Below are 11,652 nucleotides of genomic sequence, written 5' to 3' on the forward strand. Positions count from 1 at the left end.
TTATCCCCTCTCCTAAAACACATTTAAAACAGTTTCAGATGTTACTCATCCAAAGGCCTAGATGAAGAGGACCGTTTTTGCCTGGCACCTAAAAGTGTTATAATGAAGGCACCAGGCGAGTCTTTCTGGGGACAGCACAAACAAGGAGACACTGCAGAAAATGTGCCTTATTGCACTGCCACCCTCTGGACGTCTCATGGAGGAGGCACATGAAGAAGAGCCTCAGGTGATGATCTCAGGGTCCAGGTAGGTTCCTATGGAGAGAGGCAGTCCTGGAGGTACAGTGGTAACTCGGGTTAAGAACTTAATTCATTCTGGAGGTCCGTTCTTAACCTGAAACTGTTCTTAACCTGAGGTACCACTTTAGCTAATGGGGACTCCTGCTGCCGCCACGCCGCCAGAGCACAATTTCTGTTCTCATCCTGAAGCAAAGTTCTTAACCCGAGGTAATATTTCTGGGATAACGGAGTCTATAACTTGAAGCGTCTGTAACCCGAGGTACCTTGCACTTCTGGGCCATTTATAGGTCAAAAGCAGCGCTTTGCATTGGGCCTTGAAACTAACTGGCATCACTTTTTGGAGAGCTGAGGCACTGCTGATGGTAAAAGGTAAAGGTAAAGGTACCCCTGCCCGTACGGGCCAGTCTTGACAGACTCTGGGGTTGTGCGCCCATCTCACTCAAGAGGCCAGGGGCCAGCGCTGTCCAGAGACACTTCCGGGTCACGTGGCCAGCGTGACATCGCTGCTCTGGCGAGCCAGAGCCGCACACGGAAACGCCGTTTACCTTCCCGCTGGTAAGCGGTCCCTATTTATCTACTTGCACCCAGAGGTGCTTTCGAACTGCTAGGTTGGCAGGCGCTGGGACCGAGCAGCGGGAGCGCACCCCACCGCAGGGATTCGAACCGCCGACCTTTCGATCGGCAAGTCCTAGGCGCTGAGGATTTAACCCACAGCGCCACCTGCGTCCCTACTGCTGATGGTAGGGAGGAGGAAAGAAGCAACTGAAGCAGCCTCTTCAGAAAGACAGGAGAGCTTTTGACTTTTGTTAACAGTTGTAAATAATTTGCTTGCGCTTTTATTTTAAAAAGAAAAGAAAAAAAGCCTATGGGTGCGTTGGATGTTATCTAAACCAGTCCCTGCTTGAGGCTCTGTGCACTCGCAGCCTCTGAATTAATTGCTTCGGGAAATTGCTCGTTTCCTTCCAGAACAAGCTGTCCTCAGCCCTGACACTGGAAAAAACTATTTAATTGCTGGATTGAAATACAGCTTCATTCTTTTAAAAATAATAATAGCAGTCATAGTAGTAGCAGTAACTGATTATGAACACTATTTTCCCGGGTTGTAAATGCATGAGGACTGTTTTTTTTATACAGTGGTACTTAATTCGTTCCGGAGGTCCGTTCTTAACTTTGAAACTGTTCTTAACCTGAAGCACCACTTTAGCTAATGGGGTCTCCTGCTGCCGCCGCGCCACCAGAACACGATTTCTGTTCACATCCTGAAGCAAAGTTCTTAACCTGAGGTACTATTTCTGGGTTAGCCGAGTCTGTAACCTGAAGCATATGTAACCTGAAGCGTATGTAACCCAAGGTACCACTGTATATAAAATCCTTTTTATTGTGGACTACCTGGTCAGATGGGTGGGGTATAAATAATAAATAATAATAATAATAATAATAGGCTGCTTGCTTAGTCTCTTGGCAGAGGTTGATGTCTCTGAGGCTTCCTGTTACTCAGCCAGAGAGATTCTAGAAGAACAGTTTCTTTAAAAATATCCCCCCAAAAAACACCCTCAATGCACACGAGATTAATTTCCCTCTCCCTCATGTACAGTGCATGTGCCGGCCAGGCCAGGCCACATAAACAGCACTGAAGTGTAGGTGGGTTCCCACGAGGCAAGACACAGTGAGAATAGCAAGAAGCTTTATTGAACTACAGAACTGGGAAACAGGGGCAAAGCAACTGCTTATATACATTCCTGAAAGCCTGGGCCACTCCCACTCCCAACGTGATTGGGTGTCTAAACGTCCAAGCTGCAAATCACGACTCAGAGTTCAAGGGCCAATAGCAGAGGCCCAAATCCTGAAATGTTCTGTGATTGGACATCATGTATCGAATCAGAACACAGGAGCTCAGATTCCTTAGTCCAGACTCAAGCTCAGGCAAACACAGACCACTGAAGACATAACAAGCATAATCTCTCATTTGTCCTGTGCACGTCCTGGATTATTCTTCGAAAATCGGGCAAATGTCCTGGAAAACCAGCAACAGGGGTATAAATAGTACTGAAAATGCCTTAAAATAGCTCCAAAGCTCAAAAATCATTGTAGATTTTACTAAAAAAAAAAAAAAAGGTTCCCCTAAAACAACAACTCAACGACTTCGGGCAAAATAAATAAATAAATCTGTCCCGATTTACACTTTTGGAGATATGGCAACCCTAACACAGAACACAATTACTTTATAATGTGGTCACGGGACATGCATAAAGTATAAAACAAGGCAGCAACATATGAACATGAATCGTCCCCAAAATATAATTATAAATGGGCCTCCTTACATATCTACCTTAAGTATATTCACAAACTTAGAGGTGTGCACTGCTAAGAGTTGCTTATTTTTGTTTTTCAGCGTATTTCTTATCAATAATTTTGTTTGCGTGTGTGCAATCCACATCAAAATGCACACAGTTGCAGGAATGGATAATCTAATGGTCCAACCTAAAGCTCTGAAGACAACTTCCAAACCCAAATTCAGCCGCCACTCGCCTCTTAAAAACTGTGCTCCATAGACTTGCAGGCTGCCACAGTTAATGACAGTTATTATGATGATCTATTATTATCAATAATAATAATACCCTGCCTTTTCCCCTGACAGGAACTCTATCTTAACTCTTTATCTATCTACCTAGTTTTTATATATCAGCTGCTATATTTATCAACCGATCGTCGGAATTGGCACTACTACAAATACCTGTCCCATATTTGATGGTTTAGTGTGGCAGTGCCTTCCCTTTCGAACTCCCTGCCTATTGACATTAAACAGGTGCCTTCAACTTCACTCCTTTCAGCACCTGCTGGGGGAAAAACCCAAAAAGCATTCCTGTTTAGACAAGCCTACCCAGAAACTTAGAAAGCCAAGGTGCTTTCAATCTGTTTTAGCATTCCAACTTTTGCATGTTTTTTCAAAATCGTGAAAGTGTTTAAGATTTTACTCTTTCGTGTGTGTATATGTGTGTGTGTGTGTGTGTGTGTGTGTATCGCCACCTCAAAGCAGCTTATATAAATTTTAAAAGCCGAGAGAGAGAGAGAGAGAGTACATACACACACACATACACACAGTGCTTTTTTTCTTTTTTAAAAAAGGTTAGGGGTACTGTACTCTCATTTTGACTCAAGAAAACCATCATTTTATAGTTCAAATTGGGGAAAATACAGTAAATGGACAAAAGTACAAAGATTCACAAAATGTTTAGGGGTATGTGTACCCATGTACCCCCAGAAAAAGCACTCTGTGTGTGTGGGGGGGGTGTATGTATATATACAGTATATAACTTTAAAAGCCTCTTGATTTGTGTGTGTGTGTATAAAACTAACTTTAAAAGCCTCTTGATTTTATGTGTGTGTGTTTTGTGTATGTATTGATTGTGTGGCTGCGTGTACACACACACACACACACACACACACATATATATATACATACACATACATATTATATATACATATATATATACATATACATACACTACACACACACATATTATATATATATATATATATATATATATACACACACACACACATATATATATATATACATACACATACATATTATATATATATATACATATACATATACATATACATATACATACCCTACACACACATATTATATATATATATATATATATGTATGTACACACACACACACACACACATATATATATATATACATACACATACATTATATATATATATATATATATATATATATATATATATATACACACACACACATATACATACACTACACACACACATATTATATATATATATATATACACACACACACATATATATATATATACACATACACATACATATTATATATACATATACATATACATATACATATACATATACATATACATATACATACACTACACGCACACATATTATATATATATACACGCACACACAGAAAGAGAGAGAGAAACTATCAAGAGGCTTTTTAATTTTTTACGAAATATATAAGTAAGTAACAATAATAAAAACACAATATTTAAACCATGCGGAGAGCGACAATAACAGCAGCAAAATACGAAGGGCCAGCCCAGCCCGACAGCACTCCGCAGCGGAAGAGGGAGCGCGACTCTCGCGGGCCGCGTAGCTCTACGAGCGCGCGAGGCGGGGAACTTCGGCCAGGCTTCTGCCCGGAACCTTCGCGTGGCGCTTGCGGGGCGCGGGGGGAGCCTCTTCGGGACGGACCGAGAGCTGGCGCTGGGAGACGGAAGCGCTGCTCCGCCCCAGAGGCGATGATGAGTTTCGAGTGGCCCTGGCAGTACAGTTTCCCGCCCTTCTTCACGTGAGTCCCCCGGCGCCCCTCCTCGGCCCCGCGCTCGAGTCCGCCAGCCCCCTTAGTCCGGGGGGAGGGGGGGGGAGCGCACCCTCTAAAGCGGCCCGTCGGAACACGGAACCGTAGAGTTGGGAGGGGACCCCGAGGGTCATCTAGTCCAACCCCTGCAATGCGGGAGCCTCAGCTGGGCACGAGTCGTGCAGGATCTAGTTGCGGGTTGGGCTAGATGACCCTCGGGGTCCCCCTTCCAACTCTGCGGTTCTGTGAGTCTAAGGCCCACAGCTGCTCCTACTGCTCAGGGCGCCCGGTTTGGTGCTTGGCTGCTTTTTGTTTTCGTTTCCCAGGTGGTGCCCTTTGACACCCAAATACAACATAGATGTTTAAATGTTGTATTGAACCTTGTTTTTTAAGTTGCATTCCAATCAGCTTGCTTTTATTATTAGTTGTTAGCCGCCCTGAGCCCAGCCTTGGCTGGGGAGGGCAGGGTATAAATAAAATTATTTATTATTATTATTATTACAGTGGTGCCCCGCAAGACGAATGCCTCGCAAGACGAAAAACCCGCTAGACGAAAGGGTTTTCCGTTTTGGAGGCGCTTCGCAAAACGAATTTCCCTATGGGCTTCGCAAGACGAAATGTCTTGCGAGTTTTTCCGACTTTCCCCCCCTTTTTCTAAGCCGCTTATCCGCTAAGCTGATAAGCCGCTAAACCGCTAATAGCGCTAATCCGCTAAGCCGTCAATGGGCTTGCTTCGCAAGACGAAAAAACCGCTATACGAAGAGACTCGCGGAATGGATTCTTTTCGTCTTGCGGGGCACCACTGTATTATTATTATTATTATTATTATTATTATTATTATTATTAAGGTAGTTGCCTGGCCCAAAGGGAAGCAGGCCCAAAACCATTGTTTTTTTCATTCTTGCCAGGCCTTGCTGCTCTTAATTGTTGATATAATAATAATACAGTGGTACCTCTGGATGCAAACGGGATCCATTCTGGAGCCCGTTCCCATCCTGAGCAGAACGTAACCCACGTCTGCATGTGCGTGGGTTGTGATTCGCCGCTTCTGCACATGTGCATGACATCCTTTTGAGTGTCTGCACATGCACGAGCGGCGAAACCCAGAAGTAACCTGTTCTGTTACTTCGGGGTCACCACGGAACACAACCTGAAAACGCTCAACCTGAAGCTATTTTAACCCGAGGTATGACTGTAATAATATATTATTTATACCCCACCCATCTGGCTGGGTTTCCCCAGCCACTCTGGGCGGCTCTCCACAGAATATTAAAAACACGATAAAACATCAGACCTTTAAACCTTTAAACAGGGCTGCCTTCAGATGTCTTCTAAAAGTCAGATCGTTGTTTATTTCCTTGAAATCTGACAGGAGGGCATTCCATAGGGAGGGCACCACTACCAAGAACGCCCTCTGTCTGGTTCCCTGTAATCTCACTTCTTGCAGGAAGGGAATCGCCAGAAGGCCCTTGGAGCTGGACCTCAGTGTCCAGGCTGAACAATGGGGATGGAGCATAGCTGTCAACTTTCCCCTTTTTTTAAGGGAAATTCTCTTATTCCGAATAGGATTCCTCGCAAGAAAAGGGAAAAGTTCACAGCCATGGGGTGGAGAGGCTCCTTTAGGTATACTGGGCCGTTTAGGGCTTTAAAGGTCAGTACCAACTATTTGGGGACGCAGGTGGCGCTGTGGGTTAAAGCCTCAGCGCCTAGGGCTTGCCGATCGAAAGGTCGGCGGTTCGAATCCCTGCGGCGGGGTGCGCTCCCGCTGCTCGGTCCCAGCGCCTGCCAACCTAGCAGTTCGAAAGCACCTCTGGGTGCAAGTAGATAAATAGGGACCGCTTACCAGTGGGAAGGTAAACGGCGTTTCCGTGTGCGGCTCTGGCTCGCCAGAGCAGCGATGTCACGCTGGCCACGTGACCCGGAAGTGTCTCCGGACAGCGCTGGCCCCTGGCCTCTTAAGTGAGATGGGCGCACAACCCCAGAGTCTGTCAAGACTGGCCCGTACGGGCAGGGGTACCTTACCAACTATTTGAATTCTGCTCAGAAATGTACTGGGAGCCAATGGAGGTCTTTCAGGACCGGTGTTATATGGTCTCGGCAGCCATTGTCCCTATTTTTCATGGCACATCTGTTGGCCAGCTCAGGGGGAAAAGCAGCGGTTGCTTCAACCAAGGGGCTCTGAGCTCTCCTGAGTCACGCGGCTGGGCCCAGAACACCATCATCATCACCACCAGGGTTTTCTGACAGGAGATGGGAAGTTTCTAATTCTTGATTCTGTTTTGGAACTAGCTTAGCTGGATTTCTGAAATGGACTGAGCTATAGCTTTCCCTGTGATTGCGTTTAGGTTGCAGCCCAATGTGGACACGAGGCAGAAGCAGCTGACGGCTTGGTGTTCCTTAGTGCTTTCCTACTGCCGCCTCAACAAGCTCTACACCATGACTGTCGCAGAGGCTCAGGAGAGCCCACTGTTCAACAACTGGAAACTGCAGCGTATCCTTCCTTCCCCATAGCCTGTGGCTGTCTTACCTACCCTGGTGAGCAGGCAAAGGAATTTTGCTGTTTCTTTAGATGAAAGTGCTGGCTGCTGTCATGGAAGAACAGTTGACAGTTCCGGCTTTGAAGCAGTTCAGGCTTGCAGCAATTGTTCGTTGGGTTGCTGCACAAGTGCAGAACAAGGAAAAGCACAAAATGACTTTGCATTTTTAAACAAATGCTTTTTTCTAGGTCAGCAGCTCTATCCTCATCTTGGCCAGAACAGCATGTGAGTTCTCTTTTAGCCTTTTTAGTTTTGCTGAGCAGAAGATAAGTTTTTGCTTCCCAAACTTTTTTTAATACTCATTTTTCTTTGAAATGTTATCCCTCTGTATTGCAGTCTGGGTCATTGTTGAGCAGATGTCCTCAAAATATTAGTTGCCCTGTTGGATCTATTTAAAACAGAGGGACTTAGATGACAGTAGCTGACATTTCCTGGTGGGCAAATTGTATCAGAATACATTTCAGTTACACAGAATATCTCTCTTCTTGAGTTCTGCGAAATGAACTTTCTGCCCAACCCTGCCACTTTAGTTCATTAAAAAGTACAATGCAACTATTTTACTCTTACTATAAAATAGGTGGTTGTTTTTCTGCAGTGACCTACTTTTGTGCTTTTGTTGATGATGGGTTTTCTTACCTGGCACAGTATTAGGAAGCCAATTTTGCAATGTAAATTCAAGGTAGAATCAAACTTCTCCATAGTTTTCGTCCCCTGCAATATGGAACTTAATTACTTGAAACGTCTCAAGCTATTTGCTCTGCAGGTGCCTGCTTTCTGCACATGTTTGGGGTTGCCTTAGTGGATCTGTTGAGAGGTTGGTGGATGGTCCTGCCCTTCAAGCAAAGGGTTGAGTTAATGTCATTTTAACCCCTTCCAGTTCAGTGACCAAATTCTGAGTTGGGTTGGTTGCATGCTCGGTTTGATGGGCAAGTTACCATATCTGCTGCGTTACTGCAGCAAAGAGAAGAGCCATATTCTTGAGAAACTAGAATGCTTCACCTTTTTGCTCCAAGTTCAGTGACCAAATTCTGAGTTGGGTTGGTTGCATGCTCGGTTTGATGGGCAAGTTACCATATCTGCTGCGTTACTGCAGCAAAGAGAAGAGCCATATTCTTGAGAAACTAGAATGCTTCACCTTTTTGCTCCAAGCACAGTCATTGAATTTAATAAACATGACTAACTGTGGTTCATTAATTTCATTGGATCTGCTCTGAGTAAAAAAGCCCTGAATTCTGAGACCAAGACCTTTCAGGTTCCTTTAGTTGTCCTAAGTTGAGTTTGTCCTACTTAGTATTATTTTCTCGACTTCTGTATACCCTTTTCCTATCCTGTGCCAAGTGACTGTTTCCTTAACTGTGAAACAGGAAAGCTCCCATTGGAATCCATCATTGTGGTGTTAGAAGAACTCAGGAAAAAAGGTGGGTTCTGGTTTGTGTTGATTTTGAGTTAACTTTGCATTTACTTTTTTATCCAGTTCTCATTTTAAAATGCCAGGCAGGGTCTAACAGCTGGCATGGAAAACAAAAGCATGTTCCTTACACAAGTAAAGGTGGGTCAGGAAATGAAACTTCTCTGCCCATAAGACAGTTTGAACTTCCTTCTTTATCCCAATTGGGGATAAAGAAAGCAACCAGCCATCACTGATAACAGGGATAAAATGATGTGATTTTGAAATGGTAACAGAAGTTTTGAGAACTCCAGATTAGCCTGTTTCTGAAATCTTGAGATGTGTGAGCTTTTCAGCTGAATATAAAAATGGGTATACAATCATCAGGAGATATTTTAAGTCAATATTCTGAAATGAACAAAAAATGCTTTCTGCCCCCCCCCCCCAAGATAGAAATTTCCTGAAATCAGAAAGTCTGTGGTGTTTAACTTTTAAAGATACGCTTCAAGCTGAAATTTCTGGTGGGATCTTTCTCTGTTTGGTGGCAAGATGGGGGGAAACTGCCACTGTGTATAATGCTGTGCAAAATGGTTATATGGGTTGAAAGAAGATCATGAAACTTGAGGGTCATGTAAATCCCTAATCCCAAACATGTTTATTTGGCAGCAATTCTCATCAATTTCAGTGAGATTCACTTCCAAGTAAGTGTGACTAAAATCACAGCATTAATGTTTTTTTTGCACAGACTCACCTAAGAAGTAATCGACTTCTTACACAGGAGAGATTCAGTGTCTGTTGTCTTAGGTACAAGTGGGCCCTGATATTATGTGAGTGCTCTGCTTCATTCCAGGAAATCTTGAATGGCTTGACAAAAACAAATCTAGCTTTCTGATCATGTGGCGGCGTCCGGAAGAATGGGGCAAGCTCATCTATCAGTGGGTAAGAGCAGGTTCTGGACTGTGTAACCCATATTGGTTAATGGTGCTCCTGAAAGCCATTGGTTAAGGTCATGGAGGTACTGTATGCTTGAATCCGCTCCTTCCTCCCTTCCCACACTCTGAAGTTTCACCAGGCATTCTGCCCACCCCCCACAGTGTTAAGGGCTAGAAAGTTGCTGTTATTTTTCCCAGTGAAAACTGAGATTCTAGGGGCATTTTTTTCCTTGCCTGATACGCAAATTCTGTGCTTCTGCAGTGCAGTCATGGAAGCACAAATTCCCACCAGCCCAAGCAGATTGCCTGCGTTGAGTCTTGATGAACAGCTTTGGAGAGCTTGAAAAGTAAGAAAAAGGCTTCCAGAGATGCGGTCTTTGAGAAGCAAATTAACCACGGCATCTGTTTGGTTTTGCTTTTTGTTTTCCAATAATAATATCTCATTTCTTCATGGGCCGCTGGTCTGTTTCTGGGCACAGTTTTTAAAATGCTGCTGTTTTTATCTTTGAGGCCACGCACGCCTTGGGAACTAAAAACATGTCATCTCTTGTGTGAACCTGCCTGTCTCTGAAGGTTGCGCAAATGGTGTTTGGAGAGAGGCCTTCTCAATGCAGGCAACCCGCAACTCAAATGTTCTCCTCGAGGAGGCTTGCCTGGCATCTAGTCTAATGTATTTTCAGTGCCCAATGTCGAAGGCCTTCTGATACATTGCTCAAACTGTGTGTGTTTGTTTTTTCTCTTCTCCTGTTATTTTTGTTGCTGTGCTTTGGTGCTCTACTACTGATTTTTTTTCCTTTTACGAAAAGCTGTGTTTAACATTTTTCTTCATTTTTATTGACTTATTGATCTGAGACTGGAAAACTGGTAAATGCGGGTCAGAGTTTTAACATTCTCTTTTCCCCCTCCCTCTTCTTTTCCCAGGTGTCAAAGAATGGGTTGACCAACTCAGTTTTCACCTTGTATGAGCTGTCCAATGGCGATGACACAGAGAATGAAGGTAGCTTTGCTTGCACCTGGCGGAATTTTGCATTGTAGTGTAGAAACAGGCAACCCAAATGATCAAGTGGTTAGAGCAACTCCTGTAGGAGGAAAATTTACAACCTTTGGGTTTTTCTAGTTTAGGGGGAAAAAGGCGAGTGAGGCTGCATTATGCACAGTGTGGATAAAAAGTTTCTCATAATACTAGATCCCAGGTTCATCCAGTGACAGACAGAAGGAAGTATTTCTCGACCCAGTGCATGGTTACACTATGGAACTCTCTACCACCAGATGTAGCGATTGCTGCTTATCTTGTGGAAGCTTTGATGTGTGGTTGCCAAATCCCTCAACCGAGGCTGTTTCCTCCTCTCCTAGAGTTCCATGGCTTGGAAGAATCCATGCTTCTCCGCGCACTGCAAGCTCTGCAGCAGGAACACAAGGCTGAAATCATCACCCTGGATGACGGGCGGGGCGTCAAGTTCTTCTAACCAACCTTCTCCTCTGGCTTTCCAGTCTGACTGGGCAAAAGTGTTTTTTGGGTTGAAGGGCTTCTCTGTGCTCTGGTTTCCTTGCGTCAAAGGCCAAAACGGCAACGTGTTGTCTTGGCGGCTCGGCGCCCGACTCCGGGTTCCTTCCCCTCTCCTGCTTCTGTCCCTTTTGAGGGGTTGTGGTGTTCTGAAGATGCTCTGAATAGATTTGTAGAGGACCAGAGCGTTGGCGGGGTGCAGCTGACACGAAGCAGGTGTGGGCTCTTTGGGCTTGGCCTCCCCAGGGCACACCACGGACCCTGCCGCTTGCAGCTGTGAGCCACAAAGTTGGGATCAAAAATCTAGTAGTCTCCCTCCAGCAGGGCAGGAGGCCATGCAGACTGGGCTATCCACAGCAGGATAAGGCATTGAGGACTTTAGGCAAAATTAAACCACACTATTTACAAGACTAGTCCAGTGTGCTTGTGTCTCTGTATGCGTGTGTTGTTCCCCTGGGGTAGTTCATGTCTTTATTCTGTCGCCACCCCGTGACTCGCATCACCTCTTTTCATTTTTTAGCCTCACACCAGCCTCCTGCTGGTGCATTTGAGCACTTCCCTCTCTCGAAAAAGCCAGAGCGATATTGCCCTCCTGGCAACGTGAAACTGCGTCTGCCTTACGTCTCCCCTGTTTCTAATCCATCACAAGGATTAGAGGGGCTGCAAGACATTACCAGGACGCAGGTGGCGCTGTAGGAC

General features: G+C 44.8%; 1 protein-coding gene across 1 annotated transcript; it reads left to right on the forward strand.

Annotated features, from left to right (window-relative positions):
* The first annotated feature begins 4,435 nt into the window (after positions 1 to 4,435).
* Positions 4,436 to 11,366, forward strand: VPS25 (vacuolar protein sorting 25 homolog). The gene is made up of 6 exons (XM_079950154.1): positions 4,436 to 4,584; positions 6,939 to 7,084; positions 8,495 to 8,548; positions 9,368 to 9,456; positions 10,371 to 10,446; positions 10,803 to 11,366. The coding sequence occupies exons 1-6, from the start codon at positions 4,535 to 4,537 to the stop codon at positions 10,913 to 10,915; spliced, it is 528 nt and encodes a 175-aa protein (XP_079806280.1). The 5' UTR covers positions 4,436 to 4,534; the 3' UTR covers positions 10,916 to 11,366.
* The last annotated feature ends 286 nt before the right edge of the window (positions 11,367 to 11,652 follow it).

Source organism: Podarcis cretensis, assembly GCF_951804945.1.
Source record: "Podarcis cretensis genome assembly, chromosome: 13".
NCBI classification, from domain to species: Eukaryota; Metazoa; Chordata; class Lepidosauria; order Squamata; family Lacertidae; genus Podarcis; species Podarcis cretensis.